Source organism: Colletes latitarsis, chromosome 2, assembly GCF_051014445.1.
Source record: "Colletes latitarsis isolate SP2378_abdomen chromosome 2, iyColLati1, whole genome shotgun sequence".
Classification (NCBI taxonomy): domain Eukaryota; kingdom Metazoa; phylum Arthropoda; class Insecta; order Hymenoptera; family Colletidae; genus Colletes; species Colletes latitarsis.
In genome coordinates this window covers 9,254,646-9,272,720 of record NC_135135.1, presented here as the reverse complement: position 1 = coordinate 9,272,720, position 18,075 = coordinate 9,254,646, and the positions used below count along the sequence as shown (strand labels likewise).

The window sequence follows — 18,075 nt, the reverse complement described above, 5'->3', positions numbered from 1 at the left end:
GAAATTTCACACTGTGACTGAATAATGGCGATTGACCAGAGATCAGTGAAATATCAAGTTTGTACTTATTATTTTTCGAAACGCTTGTCCTTAAAAATAAAATAAAAAATTTGGTAATGAGAGAACAATTTTCATTTTTTCTCGTATTTTGAATCCAATAACTAACTACAGTTCGAACCAATAGTAAATAGAACATGATCTACATATAACAAATCGTGATATTAATTTTTGCAACTGTTAATCATGATCGAAAACCATAGCGATCGATTTTATAAATTCAGGTGGATAAAATTCAATTCCTAGTTTTCTTCTCATACATTTGTCAAATATATTCTTTGCAAGAAAAACAATCGTAATTTTCATTTAAAAAACACATCAAATTTCTCACATGTCCTTCACAGTAATAATTCAATTTAAAAAAGAAGTAAACGTAAAATAGAAAAGTTAATCCCAAGTTCTACTAGAAAAATGTACACGTTAAAAAGAATTATTATAAACTTTAAAAGAAGTACGTATTGAATTATTCTAGGTTTAAATCGTCTTTATGATTGCTATTGTGATTTTATTCTTTAAGCAAGTATTTCGTCTCTACAATTTTTCTTGCATCCTCTTACAAGAACTCTTTACAAATGTCAACATTAAATAATAATAAAATTGAGTTTATTTCTCTACTTTGAATGTAGGTTTTGCACTGGTTGAACGCCAAGATTTGTATATCAATCTTCGTGACATACTCCACGTTTTCACTGAAAATGGCATAAATGACTGGGCAAAAATGGTCAAGACATATTATTTAGTACCGGTCTTGTCAAATAAATGTACTTTCAAATTACCAAAAAAAAGTCCCGCCAAGTCCGGTCAGATAAGTTTCACAAGTTTACTTTTTATTAAGTAGCAATAATTTTTCTTTGGTTGCAAAAAATATTATGCACAAATCAAGGACTTACCTTTTCCTATTTCTTCCATTTGTAAAGTATAATCTAAGTCTCGTACAAAAACAGCTGATAATAATAAAAACATTATCAACTTTGACTCGAGAATCAGAGGGACAAAATTAAGATAGATTTCGAACAAATATCAACATAAATTGTTAGTAAATAATATTTATGGACCCGCAAGTATGCATTTTTACAGTTCTGTCCGCCAGGATTCGTGAAATCGATCGTTGAGCGTCGCTTTGTCGTTCCTGTTCGAGAGACAAGGCGAGGACAGATTCTTCCGCTTCTTCTAAGCAATAAAAAAAAAAGAGGAGAAGAGGAGGGGGGAAACGAGAGGTTCGCGGATATGCCGACATTTTAAAAAGGTTTTACCGAACGAACCTTCGTCAAGCGTCGATACGAAAGCCGACGTAGAGTGGATCACGGCGGAGGGTTAGGCGCACTCTCGATCCGGCGCGACGCGACCGACGCAAAGTAATTAAATGCAGAGAAGAAGGGGAACCAAACGTGAAGGGCTGGCAGGACGGGACGGCGCGGCGCGGCGGCGGGCTCGGATGGTAAGGGAGGGAAGAAGGTAGCGAGGGCGTTTCTCAAGCCACTCCCCGACTTCTTTCCGAGTCATTATGGAACTGGAATCTGGTTCTGAAAATGCGTGCCCGCGTAACTATATATCTACTCGAATAAACTGCACCTTGGTGACTAGGTAAACGCTATACTTATACCACCAGGGATCGCCCACCATTTTATCCGCTTTGTTCCATACGATTTTTCTGCCTTCGCTCCGTTTTATTCGGTCTCGGGCTCTACTTTCAACGAAACAAACTAAAACACGCAAAAACAAATCGAAAAGTCCTTTACCGTTTTGCAATCCGAAGCTTCGTTGTCGAGATACGAACGATTCAAGTTTTCGCGCGTGCAGAAACATGTTGGCGCAGGCGCGCGATCAGCCGACTGGGATTCAAAAGGCGCGCGCCACGAATCGCGTGGGTGAACTTCGGCTGCTCGTATCTCGAAAATGGAGCCTCCGATCGTGAAACGATAAAGGACTTTTCGATTTCTTTTTCGAGGAATTTACACTACCGCTGAATGGTTTGGACATAATTTGTCGCATATAAATTGGTATTCAATTTGGGACCTATAGGGATTATCTTTCGTGTTTACACTTTAATTCGTTGGATATCTTGATACGTATAACACAAGTAGGTATCCCTTGACGTACGGTTTAATTTCAAATAATTTTTCAAGCGCATACTATTTAATTTTGTTTATATTTGTTCGTACAAGGAATAATCACGAATAGAATAGATTTGTTTTACGAATACCTCGTGAATGGAAAAATGTATTGATCTTAATATATAAGACTTGATGACGAGTGAGTAGCCTTATCATTGTAAAAACTTGGTATCGAAAACTTGTAACAAATCAGATTTGTCATTGTACGAGAAGGGGTTAAACTTTATATGGGGATTATAAAATTGCGGATCTATCCATAAATTGTATCGCGTTTGAATCATACAAATACCATGATATTTGTTACAAAATTGAGAAAAATGATCTACACTTACCAGTTTCAAGATCCACGGTGTAGGGAAGGCCTGCCCAGGGGTCGTCTTCTTGCGCTTCGAACTCTTTCGCATCCTTCTGCAAACGAAAATTTGTCAAGAATACGAACTTCACAAATGTGTTCATATAATGAAATTTATAAAAATTTTTTAGGCAAACGTAAAGAAAAATCAAGAGGTTGTTGATACATCCGAACGATATCAAAAAGAAATCTCAGTAGATAATGATATTTTCCCAAAAAGTGTTTAGTTACGAAAAAGAAAATACTCTGTAATATTAACGTGCAATATACTATTAATTTGATTGTTTCACTAAACACATTTCTTTTAGTTATTAAAAATAGTATACTTTTGTTAATTTTACCTAACTACTGTGTCGTACGGGGATATCTATAATTAGCTCGAGGAAAAAGCGACGGCGTCCGCGTGAAAGTAAATATTTGACCTTAAATGAAGCCATTTTCGAATTCGGATATCGTGATCCGAATCAAGATGCCTTCTCATGGATAATCAAAGAATCGAGAACGACGGTTGCAACAATGATCGAATTCAATTGGGCGGCATTCAAGACCGTCAAGGTCGACGATCATAGAAACGTCATAATCAAACGGTCCTAACAGCAACGTGAAAAAGGACTAAAGGGCGCTCATGTGCCCGAGGCCATAGGTCGGCCATGTCGGTGTTATATACGAGCTGCAGTGAAATGAGTTTAATGAAAACAGCATTGTAGTCGATCATTAATCATAGCGACTCTCTGATAGCGGCTATCCAGCCAGTAGCGTCTTTCTCTCTCTTCCCCCCGTTCCACCTACTGCTTTTCATCCCCCTCTACCCGTTGCTTCAGTCTCTTTTTCATTCTGCGTGATGTATCGTCGTTGAGTGGTACGTTATCCGAAGACATGGGGTTACGAATACAAAGTCCGATCAATCCTCTCCGCGCTTCGATCGAACAAATTCTACGAAATGAAATTAAGTGTACCGCGGTTGTGCGCTGTTAACAATTCACGCGTATTTCACGGGCCTCTGTTTCCCAATTAACCCTCGCGCGCTCTTCGTTTTAACTACAGGTTTACGGTCTTTAAAAAATTATTAAAGTATTAGAGAATTGCAAAAATCCAACGGAAACATAGAATTCGATATCATTTAATTACAAAATAATATACTACGTCAGGTTATTTATTTATAACGTGTTTCTACATACTTAGTAGCAAAATTAGAATTTTGTGTTTCCTCATACAGATAACATTTTCCCTCTTTTTAGACGTTATATCTATTTGCAACTATGCAATTAGTTCTGTCACATTTTATAATTTATTTAGCACCTTTTTATTTTTGAGTAATAGAGGGAGCAAGTATGGAATACTGAAGTATCTTTAAAAGTACTGATACTGTATCAAAGTAAACATAAAGATGCAGCAGATAATAATGAAAATGATTTATTGATATTACCGAATGAAAATCTAAATATTTTTGCTTTCCTTTTTATTTTTAAGTAGTAGAGGCAGCAAGTATAGAATACTGAAGTATCTTTAAAAGTACTGATACTGTATCAAAGTAAACATAAAGATGCAGCAGATAATAATGAAAATGATTTATTGATAATACCGAATGAAAATCTAAATATTTTTGGATTCCTGACCTCACTTTCGTAACAACTCATTTACTATTTCATCACACATTTCTTGAAATTGTTCAGACAAATTTGAAACAAGCAGAATCTATTTTTTTTTTTACTGTTTACAGTAGAATAACCTCTCGAGAGATACTGTAAATATTCCGAGGATCCAACCGAGACCCGGAAATCGAACGATCGAGGCAATTTCGAAATACGGTGTCACGGGTCGGCCGCCATTTTGTCCCCGAAATTTCATCCAACAGAAATAATCAGAGACGAGAGACGGAGGCCAAACCTACTTTGGTTTGCTGGGCGCGTTTTCAATTTTCAGGACCATCAATACGTCCCTCGAAATCACTCTGCCATGCTGCTCCAATCTCTCTGGCTCTAGCCTCCCCCTCCTCCCTTTTTATTCAGTTTCGTATCTCTCTTTCTCTCTTTTTGTCCCTCTCTCGCTCCGCTCGCTCCGCATTGCGCCGGCCAACCGGCTTTCTTCTCCCTCACCCTAAAACCTCTTCCATCGAACTTGGTCCATCAATGGCGCCCCTCGTGCAGAGAGATTGCTATACATCTATCATTTCACCAATTCCTCGCGATTGCATCTCGCGGAACAAACGAACGCTACCCGTTTCGACGGTTTCGCGAACACTTTTATTCCGGCCATTTTTTAAATAAAAATTTTATTTCGTTAAAAATTTCGTCGAGAAAATCGTTAAAATATTCAACCTCTTCGAGGACGAATTACTTTATCGAGGTTGTCGCGTTATGTTATTGGAAAACACGAATATGAATATTTACAACTTTACGCAATATGTGAGATAATTTAAAAACTAAAGTGCACTCTTGCATTAGTAAGAACGCTACGTCCTTTGCTTAAAAATAAATGATTTCAGTATAATTTATTGCAATGAAAACTGTTATGAAGACTCCTCTATGATATTAACAATGAGATTACTGTCACGTTTAAGAAAAAATTTATCTGCTTTTTATAGTGATATAATAATCTATATTCTGAATGTAGATTGCTAGCTTTACCTATGTTTAAATTTAGCTGTTGTTAGTATAAATTTATTCAAATTTCAATTTTCAAGAAACTACAGAATGCACTTAAAACAAGATACGAATTATTATATTTAGGGGTTGAGACAACCCTCTACTAACACTAGGACTACCAAAGTGATCAAAATGACTCATTCGTAGTTTCTAATAAAAATTGTAAAAAAGTTATTCAATTGGATATTTGAAAATTTCTCGTAGCTTTTTATAAGAAAATGAATAAACATTTGTTGTCATTGCATTATACGTTTCTTCAAGTACATATCGTTTTAATTTCTTTTGGTGCAAATAAATACACTATAATTGTCGGTAGTTCTAGTGCTAAGCTCCCATTTCATTAATTCTATTAATAAAAATATTAATTTGCAGTAAAGATCCGCAATCTACTTATCACCGTTTATTTGAAGCACCTCTATATTTAAACGTTCTTAGATTAATGCACGTAACAAAGAGATTATCAAAAGTTTCGTCATAATCTCAAGTACTGTTTATGTTTCGAAAGTTCTGAAGTCGACCACAAATGGAGTACGAGTGTATGTGTGATTATAAAACCAACTTGTTTGCTGTTCAGTATCTATAATATTGTGCGATTACGTATCAGAAAGATAGTCTTGAACTTTTGTTTGCTATTGTATCTCGTAGAGGCTCGAATACACTTGCAACATACTTGATATTCTAGTTACAACTTTCCCACAGTCTACAGGGTTAGTAATCAGAGTTGGGTAAATTTACGAACGAATGTAAAATACTTATCCGTCGTTCGTGAACAAAATTTGTCCGAATTCTGAAACTTTCCAGCCAGATGCAAAATTGGTGAATCTTTGTAACTGTTTCTTAAAAGGCTACTTATAGTAATAGTGAAATTACGCGATGATGTAACCGTATTCTCGTACGACGAACGGCTCCCGAGTGAAACAATTTCAAGATCGCGCACAGAGACAATGGTCGTCGATACGCGGAGGAAGAAGTTGAAGAACGACAGGACAGGTGACTGGACTTCCCTTTGTTCTCGTCTGTTCGCGAGCCATACTGTGGATCGATCTCCCCGCATTCGATCGGGATCGAGGATCTTCCCTGTATTATTGAACCTTCGAAGGCGGCGATGTGCCCTCACAAAGGTGGAACCCGCTGGAACAATGCGATCCTCGAAGAGGCAGAGCTCGAGAGACGGAGCAAGCAAATAGTGATGCAGGAAAAGGAAGAGGGAACGCTGACTACCGAAGGTCGTGAGAAGAAGAGAGAAACGTGGAAGGGAGGTCGAGAGAGAAAAGAAGAGAAAGAACGTCAAGAAGTCTGATGGGCTACCCGCCCAGAACGTCGATGCAACGTCATTGTCGGTGACCATAGCACGGATGAACTCTCGTAGGCTCGGATCTCCCGGTTACTTTATGCTTTTCGTGCCTGTCGACCGAAACGCGAAGGAAATCGACGTTAAAAAAGCTTCATCGTTGAATAGAAAGTGAACGAAATCGGTCGCTTCGAGCACGGATGCCATTTTAGTTCCTCGAGGAAATAATAATATACATTTCATGATATATAACTGTTGATATTCTATTAGATGTTACTAAAAATTATTCTTTCCTAATTAAATAATTTATAGGCAAATGCAAGTAGAGAATCTTACGACCTTAACCCTCTACAGTTTAAATTATCTTTGGCTTTTGGAAACAATTAGGTATACAGTATGATCTTTGGTAGACACTATTAACGAGATATAAATTGAAAGGAAAACTTCGATAAATACAAATTTTCATATAGTTCCTCGAGGAAATAATAATAATATAGAGTAATATTTCTTGGAATATTATTGTTGAAATTCTGTTAGATATTATTAAAAATTATTCTTTCCTAATGAAATAATTTATAGGTTTGGGTTATGTTAAAAAAGCTTCATCGTCGAATAGAAAACGGTCGTTTCGAGCACAGGTGCCATTTTAGTTCCTCGAGGAAATAATAATATATATTTCTTAGAATATAATTGCTGAAATTCTGTTAGACGTTACTAAAAATTATTCTTTCCTAATGAAATAATTTATAGGTTTGGGTTATGCTAAAAAAGCTTCATCGTCGAATAGAAAACGGTCGTTTCGAGCACAGGTGCCATTTTAGTTCCTCGAGGAAATAATAATATACATTTCATGATATATAACTGTTGATATTCTATTAGATATTACTAAAAATTATTCTTTCCTAATGAAATAATTTATAGGTAAATACAAATAGAGAATCTTACGACCTCTGTAGTCCAAATTATGTTTGACTTTTGGAAACAATTAGGTATACAATATAATCTTTGGTAGACACTATTAACGAGATATAAATTGAAAGGAAAACTTCAATAAACACAAATTTCTAATTTTTCTCGCCCCAGTACAAGATAGTGTAAAATAGTTATGTACTGATTGTTCGTATGGTCATACCATTGTTGTTAATCTGTATGCACAGTTGATGCATACACAAACTTCAAACGTGTAAGTTGATAATAGATATGTACTCCATTTGCAAAAACATTGGCTAAATAAATTCAATATTGGATTCTAATAGATTTTCAATAACAATATTTGGAAAACTAAACACGAACGATATTTTGCTTCCACAATATACAGGATGAACCACAATACTTTTATTTTAAAATATTAAGACCAATTCAGCAAGTATCATAAAAAATAAAAAAAACGTTAAGGAAAATATTTCTTATCTTACTTCAAGCGATGCTCAAAATGATGTTCATCAATAAAGCTTCGAAAAAATCTTAGTATAATCGTTTTAAAACTCTTCTTGAACCATAATGTTACACCTGCTTGATAAAAAACTTTCTAATGAATCCATTACTAATAAATTTTAATCAAGATACGTGGTTTACCTTTTACATCAAAACTGAATCAGTTAGGAAGTCTCTAACGCAAACGTTTACCTGATTTCTTATCCTATTACAAAATATCGATGAAAATGTATATTTATGTAAAACAGGTATAAAATTAATGTTACACCTGCTTGATAAAAAACTTTCTGATGAATCCACTAGTAATAAATTTTGATCAAGTTACATGATTCATTCTGTGTATCAAAACAATTGAAATCGGTTAGGAAGTCTCTAACGCAAACGTTTACCTGGTTTCTTATCCTATTACAAAATATCGACGAAAATTTATATTAATGCAAAGCGATTTTTGTACAATTTCCTAAACATTAGAGGATGTAAACGATAGGATGAACGCGATAGAGTGTAAAAGAGAAAGACTACTGTGAAAGTATGCGATAGGAATCATAGATTTTTCCCACGTACAAAGAATTAGGCGAAAGACAAGATCCAAAGGCGATAGTTTGAGGTTTGATGCATCGACCAAGATCGTATCTGATAGGATGGTTCCCTTCTAACTTAATCTCTTTGATGTCTACTGAACATGGCTTCCGTGAGTTCCGTGGGATTATACCTTTGACTTATCTTTGTGTGACCAATTACCACGCTGGAATCCGCAATGCTGAGGCTCGATAAGATTTCAAAGAACTTCGCGCCAACTTTTTCGTCGAACAAATCGCTATCTTCTCTGTTCCGAGTCGAGCACTATTCCTGAATGGAAAGTGTGCTTTTCGAAATGAATAAGTCGCAGGAAACGTTCAGACTCAAGCTTGACACTTTTTAAAAAATTTAGGCTTCTATTTATATTTACTTTCATATATCGACGCTTCCAAACGAGCATTATGTTACTCAAATTATTTTTGGGGAGCACGTAGTTATTGTTCCAGTCACAGGGGTTCACGGAAATTAAAATATCGAAGTATAGAGACAGCAGTGTGGGACAGACTCCATTTTATTTAAAAAAGAACGTAGCTCGATTTTTACTATACTCACTTTCCCCCTAAACGCAACGCTAATCGTAGAAAATTGTAGTTGAGCAGCTTCGTGATTTAAAAACTGAGAAATATAATTGAAAATTGTACAAGAAAATAATTTTTTCCCCCAGAATAGGATATACTTGAATTTAACGTTGAAAGGAAAACGATAAGTTCTATTCCCTATATTTTATATTTACAGAACATTATCTGAAAAGATTTTTATCTTTTAAAAATTGTGGTGAAAAGACAAATGTTACTGAACGACATCGAGGAAGTTTGTTATCTGAATATCGTAGGAATTTCACGAAAGTGGGATAAAAACCTGATAAATAGAAAGATAAGTACTTTGATACTTTATATTGTTCAGCTATCAAAACTTTCCACTTTTTGAAAATTTAAAAGCATTGGAATTTTAAAGATCCGAGCCCCATAAAAATTCGAGATTTAAAACTTATCAAGACTTTCGAATTGCACGGAAGCGGTCTTGTCACTACTGATTAAAGATAACGAAGGAAATTATACACTTGATTAATTATGAATAGAAAATTTGAATATGCAAACCGGCTGCGTTATTAACTGGCTCGTGCAATTTTTATATGAGCAGAAAGAGTCGGTCTGCAGCTCGGAGATTGTAAAGAGATAGCCACCCCAAGTGCCGAATTCTTCAGTTAGTCAAACGAGTGACGCCACATTTGTTTAATGTCTCACTGTCAACTTCAGGAATCGATACTGATCTATCGAAACAGACCACGTGCTTCTCATAACTGTATCTAACCGAATATTCAAACGAGCAAATCATTTTCTTTCTTCGTTGCATCCGACAAACTGTTGGGTTCTATAGTAAATCCTACTTTAATACTTGATAAACTTTTACCAAATTACCAGACGATTAATAGCGAAAGATTCTGTTCACAACTGGATAAATTAAAAGAATAAAAATGGACATCTGTCGATGGAAAATCGTTCAAAAGCACAGAAAACAATGAATATGAAATCAATGCAACATGACTTTATTTTAACAGTTCTGATAAATATATCCACTATAATTAGAATCTCTTAGTAATCCTTAATTGTGTTATACAGGGGTTGAAATATTTAAATTATATAGAAACTTGTCAGGATCGAACATTTTTATAAAGAAACTTATCACACAACATTTTAGTCAATTTATAATATTTCAGTCAACTTTTCCCAACGATCGACAAACAAAAAACAGGATTCTACAAAACGATGACAAGAATCGTACTTTTAAAGTAGCGCTATCTGCCATTTCTAATTTCAAAAGATTCGTGAGAAGGATACGTGAAAGCAGAAGGCAACCGACACTCGATAAACAATACGTCATTAATTGCTAATTATAATCTGTGTCGTAATTGCGCAAAATCTCTTTACGATCTAAATTGTAGCCTTGGATCGGACGATCAGAAAAAGGCCGGAAGGAGGATAGCAACGTAGTTACAATTTTACAAACCTTCTCATTGGTCGCGTTGATGGCTTCTAGAGTTTTTAGTTTCTCGATGTCGTCCTCGTTTCCCTTGTCTGACGTGTACGGTTTTTTCTCCGTGGTTGTCGGCTCAACCAACGTGAATCCGAGATCCACATCTTGTTTCCACAGCACCTCGATCAGATCCATATCCTGAAAACACAAAGCTTTGTGAGAAATTTCTTTCAAACGTGTGTGTTTCGAGTTAATTAAATTCTCTTTAGCGTCTTCGAAATGTCGAGAAACGAAAAGATCGGTTTTGCCTCTGAACGCCATTTTGTTAAACTTGATCGATGATCTTTGTGTATTATTTTGGTACGGAGTCCAAAAAGAATCTTCTTTAACGGATCACAGCAAACTGATCAACAAATTCCAAACAATAATTTAAATTCTTTGCAATTAAATAATGGAGGAAAAATTATATGGTTCCAGTTTAAAAAATATAAGACATGATTTATTTAATTTGAGTACAGTGAACTAAATTATACGCGTGTAAAATACATTTTCTTTTTGATTTGTAATGTAAAGTTTTTATGACAGTAAAACTAATAGAATTATTCGAATTGAACCATCACGGATTATAAAATCATAAATTTATTATTAAAATAATGAAGCCAAGAATATTACATTTACATAGGTTTATTTATTAAACATTAAACTTTAATTTAATATTCACTTTTGTAATTTGAGTCGTAATAGGAACTAGAATAGTCAACTTAAACGAAAAATACAAATTTGCTGTTGTAAATTGCGTAAAAAATTTTGTTTTTTCTTCAAATACGAATATAATTGTTTGCCACATTTCGAACGAAAATACTATCCATAATCTATAATTAAAAGTTACAGAACTTATTTATTTCCTCGTTTTCAATCTTAGATCGACGGTGACTTGAATGTCGTTCGCTATACAGTAGTCCCTTGCTATATGATCGCATTTTCTCCCTCGTTACAAGTCGCTAACTCATTCCCACCAACTCCTGAATCTGCTTCGACGTAGAAAGACTGTCATATTTCATAATTTATCGTCATGGAACTATTTCAATCGTACCTGAAGCTTTCACAACGAAAACGATATCAAACGAGACCACGTTTGAAGGAATTCGAAATAAATCTACACGTTCTGTTTATTGTATTAAAAGCTTTCTCGAAACGAGGATCGAATATCGAACGCGCGAAAAAGGGCATACGATTGATAATTCGAACAGTTAAAACGAATGCGTTTATTATTTGAAATTTACCGTACGAAAATCGTGAATCGTTGGTAAAAAGAAAATATACTTTGACTCCCGGACGATTTTAAGATCCGTAATATAAATGGTACGGAACAAAATGTCGGGAGATTTATTTTTGTTGCGGCACGAGATGTCCCTCGTAGGGAGTTTCATCGACGAGTGTGTACAAAAGTGCATGATTAATGATGGCCAAGTATCGATGCATCTCTAAATAGAGGAGATCGAAAGGAGAAGAAAGAAGTTGGGAAAAGGGATCAATCACATGACGGGGCATAATCGTCGGGGCAGCTGGCCCCGTAGCTTTTAATTGAGCCAATTTCGCCAAGTTCGTATTCAAGCTCGTTAACTAATCTACAGATTTTCTTCGCTAATTTAAACTACGGTGTCGTTGCGAGGTTGCACGAAGCGCACGATCGAGTGACGCGATAAGTGTAATTCGCCAGATTTCGCGATCGACTGGAATATGTAGTTCTTTGCTGGGAAACGATGCTATTTCGTAACGTCCATTCGCAGTAGTTACGGTGCTTGTAGAAAACAATGCAAGAATCTAACTTTTCAAAAGGAAGAGAACTGCATTGCTGACTTTAGATTAGTAAGAAAAATTCAATTTTACCGCCACGTGTTATTAAGACAAGTTAAACTCGTTACAGAACGTTTTATTTCTTGAATTAATGGCACATAAAGTGGAAAATAGAGTAATTGTATTTGCATAAAGCATCCTTCATTTAAGTCTGCAAGCACCATAAGTGCCAAACGTGTTTGTTCAAAAATTATTTAACCTTAGAATGGTCTTTGGGTCTTCCTTGACCCAATGCGTTCTCATTCCTTTGAAAACTTTTACGCGTATCGAAATTATTATAAATATGTTTATTTCTGTTCTCTGTAATATAGTAATAAAAATAGTTACGTGTAAGGTTCTTGGGTCTTTTCTGACCCTAATTAGATAAGTAATCAAATGATAGAAGCTAAGGATCTGAGTGAAATAGTTCATAACCATGCTTGACAGTAAACTCGAATAAAGAAATAAGGCATATAAAATGAATTGGATTGTTTTATTATTGCCATAAATGTCAATTATTAGTTGGCGAGCCCCGAATTCTGCTACGATGCACAAATCTGTTTTGTCGTAGCAATTTGGCAACGTAATGCAATACATTCAAGAGAAAGATGGATATATCTTGGTTAGATGCCATTTATGTGATAAAACTGACAACAAAGGTTCACTAAAATGTGAAAAATGCACAAACTTCATATGTAGAAAAGATTGCAATTTGTATAGATTCTTATTAATAAAGTTTCAAGAAAATATATCCTTCTTTTACAATAAAAAATATAATAACGTATTTCTATATTTCGTTGATCCTTTAGATAAATCATAAAATTAAAAACAAGAAATTCGCGTATTCGGGTCATTGTTTACCCAAATACCTAGTGTATGGTCAAAATATAGGAAATATAGAATATACATCAAAAAAAGAGTTGTGGAATAATGTTATTTTTACTGATACGAGTAAACATAATATCTTCAATGGCGGAGAAATGTATTTCTTTTCACGAAGAGTCTGTATTAGAATTTATCGACGACATTCCTAGCAGAAAAACAAATATCTCAACATTTTAAAACGAAAACATGGAGATTAGAGACGTATTTAAGTTTTATTAGGACAGAAATTCAAGCTACAAAGTATAGATTATCTAAAGCATCTCTTATGAACGAGTGGTTCATATTTAATATAACGATTTGGGTCTAAATCAAGCTTTCCGCAAGATAAATGGCTCGAGCCCGATTGTTAGTTAATTCTTCAGAGATTTTTAAAAAGAATGCCACAGATTTCAAGAGAAAATTCGTGACTATGAATAAGACATTCATCGTTACACCCCTTAGAGAAAAATCCAATCAAAACAATGGATCGGAGACTATAAACGAACATTTTGACGAAGTCACTTCCGGGTGGGAATAGAAAAACTAGAGAAACATTGGGCCAAGTGTATCGAGCTCCAGATGCGGACTATGTTGAAAAATAAAGTATAATTTCCAGAAACTTTTCAATTTGTTTCAGCATTTAATTTTGTAACGTTGTTAAAATTCATGAATTCTATCCAAATTTATTTTTCTCAACGTCTTAACTTGAGAATTAATTTTTCTAGTATTCTAATGGTAAATTCTGTCTCCCATATATATGGGTGACGCGAATACAAAGATGCATCAACTGATGCACAAAAAATATACATTTTTTTACAATTGTTTTACCAATTTCTACTATTGCAATTTCTTGCCAAGCGATTGCTGTGTAACTTTTGTTCGAAAAGTTTTTCGATTGGTTTAAAGAAAGTGCCTGAAATATCGCAGCGATCATTTCGATCATAACTTTTCATCTGTGTAATGTTTTTCCCTTATTTCTTTTTAATTAAAATATGAAATAGATACACAAACAATTTCTTGTCTCGTAAATAAATAAAAGAACATTTTTCATTAGATTAATTCCGATTCTGATTCGGAGCAAGTATCAGTACTTGCAATAATGATTTTGATCATTTTCGGGCAAATTCGGTTTAATATGCCCTAAATTAATATACAAAAAATCATGGATGTATTTTTTGATATTTTTTTCTTAAACTCAATTCAAAGTTGATAAAAATTTAACATAAAAAATTGGGACCCATTGTTGATATTGTAAGGAGATTGTTGAGCAGTTTGGAAGCTACTATAATACTGTGCATAACTTGCAAAAATCAAATTTTTGGTAAATGGCGCACGTTTAAGAAAATGCACCGAAAATTGCAATAAATTTCTGGCGTCATTTTCAACAAAAAATTGGTAAATTCAGTGAAAGTTCTGGATAGTGTTAAAATCTACGTTCCTTCATTAACATTTTGGCATATATGAATTTATAAAACATAGACTTTAGTTTCGTGACTTTCCTCCATTGCTGGACACACTGTGCGCCCTCGTTATTTCTCAGGGATCGATAGAAACAATCGTTTCGCCGGTATACGTATATATAGGATAACGACGAGAGAGTCGGTTGACACGCGGTCATTAATCTTTGAGCATCGTTATCGGTGATCGCAAATTTTAACACGGCGCATCGGAACCCAAGGGTAACGGATATGTTTCTGCATCACGCTCGATCACGGACGCGCCTTTGAAAATTACTTCACCGAGCGTGTAATTTGATGGCTGGAAGGAACGAGAAAAGAAATGGAGGACGCGACGAGAAAGAGAGACAGCGTGGGTGTGCATACGAGAGGTCGGCCATGTTGGAGAAACACAGCGGGATATCCGCCGCGCCCACAGCTGGCTACGCTCTCTTTCAGCTCTTGATCTACGCTCGGGACCGTGTTTCACTCGATGCATACGCACCAATGATATCGACGCCTTTAATTTTTATTCGATTAACAGCGTGCCGAGATTAAACGAACGAACACCGACTGGGAGAGCCAATACGACCGATTCTCCCGCTGACGCCGCGCCTCGTCGATTCCTCGTTAAAAAGCGCGCCATTGTACGGGAAAAATGCATCAGTTTCCCCTGTCCTGGTGAATGGAAAAGTAAAAGGATAATAATACTCAAGAATATTATTAACCATGTCGATAAGTGTTAAAAAAGAAATATTTATTCAAAAACAGTGCAAAATAACGACGCTGGAGCCATTCTCGCGAGGCGTTCTGCAGCACGCAGTGTAACTGACGCTGCATCTGGAAAAGAAACAAAAAATTTTCTCTCAATCTACACGAGTATAGCTAGAGAAATACGTAGGGGATCTTCGATAAGTTAATTTTGACATTATTTATTGACAAATGATTGCCCCATTTTTTGTACAAAATTGAACTTTTTACTTCGAATGCTCGCCAATCACACAAAAATTAATGTTTCGAAAATTCTCTACGTATTTCTCTAGCTATACTCGTGTAGATTGAGAGAAAATTTTTTGTTTTTTTCCAGATGCAACGTCAGTTACACTGCGTGCTGCAGAGCGCCTCAAATTCAATATGCCTCGTGAGAATGGCTCCAGCGTTGTTATTTTGCACTATTTTTGAATAAATATTTTATTTCTGAACACTTAACGACATGGTTAATAACATTCTTGAATATTATTACCCTCCTACTTTTCCATCCAACAAAAAAAAAAACGATTTATTTCAGGTTTTTATAGTGGTCTTAACCCTTAACTCGTTGAGTGCTGAATATTGTACAATAATTCTCTTAATGAATTATTTTAATGGAAAAGTTGAAATTTAACCCTTTATGTTCCGAGAGTGTTTCCTCGTTTTATCTCGATACTTTTTCAAATTATAGCGTAACAATTAGAAATATTTAACGGGTTGATGGAGTATTTGCTTTATTTTGGAGTATTCGTAACGTCGATGGCATTATTAAAAAATGTATGAGTATCGAGGTCCATTTATTATAAACGTTTTAACCCTTTGAGTGTTGAATATTGTACGATAATTCTCTTAATGAATTGTTTTAATGGAAAAGTTGAAATTTAACCCTTTATGCTTCGAGGGTAATTATTAATACAACCAGCAATGACAATTGTAATTTTGTGATGCAATTTTCAAAAATAAACAAAATATTCTTTTTCAAAACTATAAATATTAAATTTTATTCGTATATTTTCTAAATTCGATTTGCGATATCATAAATGAACCAGAGGTGTGCAAAGGGTTAAAATATAGCTTAACTCGAATAATATAATTTATTTTTGAAATATTGATAATTTGCAGTAAGCAAGAGATAAAAAATATTGATGAACACATATGTGCGACCATTGCACTAAAAGAATTAAAGATACCTTATACAGGGTGTTCGGCCACCCCTTTTAATTTTAATGGGAGATTCTAGAGGCCAAAATAAGATGAAAATCAAGAATACTAATTTCTTGACTGAGGCTTCATTAAAAAGTTATTAAAAAATTAAATTAAAAAATTTCAAATCACTCAGTAAAAATTATTTTTGGTTGCGGGGCTCAATTACATGCATTTTTGGTGAATAGACATAGCCCTGAAATCCTACCCACTTTCGAGAAAAAAATTCGAAAAGGTGCCTAAATTTTTCGACGAAAAAAAAAGTTTTTAATTAATTCTGAAAAAATTATTTTTAGTTACAGGGGTCAATTGCAAGTATTTTTGGTCAATAGACATACACCCGAATTCCTACCCACTGTCGAGAAAAAAATTCGAGTAGGTCGAAACATTTTTCGACAAAATTAAAAACTTTTAAATCGTGCTGGAAAAATTATTTTCGGTTGCGGGGGTCAACTACAATAATTTTTGGTGAATGCACCTACCCCTGAAATTCTGCGTATTTTCGAGAAAAAAATTCAATACTGGTGCAACTTTAATGTTATTATTATTCTTGCTACTTTGTTCAGAAATATTTTCACAATATTTCCTTCTCATTCTTCAAGACTCTCGATTAAAACACTGGAAACTCCTTTTTTCAAAAAGGAAATTATTCTCTTCAAAAAACTACAGTGAGAAATAAATTTTATACTGTAATTTGAACGCGCTATTAGCATAATTTGGTTGAAAACTGTTACTAAAACAATTGAGTTAAGAAGAAAACCCTATAACCAGTAAATTAAATTACAGAATATTTATTAAACTACACAAAAATAAGTTTTCCTAAATTTTCTATTAATTAAATAAATTATCGTTATAATATATGTGGATTTTTTCGTTACCTCAATTTTGCTCTCCGTTGTGTTGTTTAATCGTGCCGAAGACGCGCGATAAAAGTTCGAGAAAAGTTGATACACGTTTATCGATATTATCGAGGAGATCGATTCGATACGAAGAGGAACCGTGCAAAATAAAAGAAAGACGGATGTATCGGAAGATCAGCAATTACATGCTAGTAATGACTGTTATCTATCATCGTCCGTCTTTTCGATCGAAGGCGACTTGTCTCATATAAATTTCGAAAGTCCGAAGTAGAACAAGCTCGACGTTAAGATCTCGTGTTTCGTTTCGATTCGTTATCGCGGAAAATATTTTCGCGCGCGATTGTTACTTCGGCTCGGGATAACAGCTATGACGATCTTGTCGATCTTAATTGACCATACGCTTTATAACTCGAATATCGGTCTTACAACACCGTGATAATGTAATTACTCACTATTATTGCTGATGGGATCGGGTAAAAACAAGACATCTTGAAGAATCGTGTAGTTCAAAGAAACGTCGCATTATCACGGACACTTTATGGTATTTAAATCAATTATCGTAGTTATGAATTTTAAAAGCTCGTTCGACACAGGAGTAGTACAAAATTCAAACATTTTTCGGACAGTTTAATTAATTGAAGTTAAAATGTCGATTGCAAAAATGTTTGCAACTGTAAGAA

At 34.7% G+C, this 18,075-nt stretch overlaps 1 protein-coding gene across 6 annotated transcripts in view; it reads right to left on the bottom strand.

Moving 5' to 3' along the window:
- Positions 1-18,075, bottom strand: part of Cnc (NFE2 like bZIP transcription factor cap-n-collar) — a 166,823-nt gene that overhangs the window by 103,414 nt on the left and 45,334 nt on the right. For all 6 annotated transcript variants that reach the window (XM_076781832.1, XM_076781800.1, XM_076781815.1 and 3 more), the window contains exons 2-3: positions 10,480-10,644; positions 2,504-2,579 (exon numbers count right to left, since the gene is read on the bottom strand). In XM_076781832.1, coding sequence (XP_076637947.1) covers positions 2,504-2,579; positions 10,480-10,644 — 241 coding nt within the window. The remainder of the gene's footprint in view (positions 1-2,503; positions 2,580-10,479; positions 10,645-18,075) is intronic.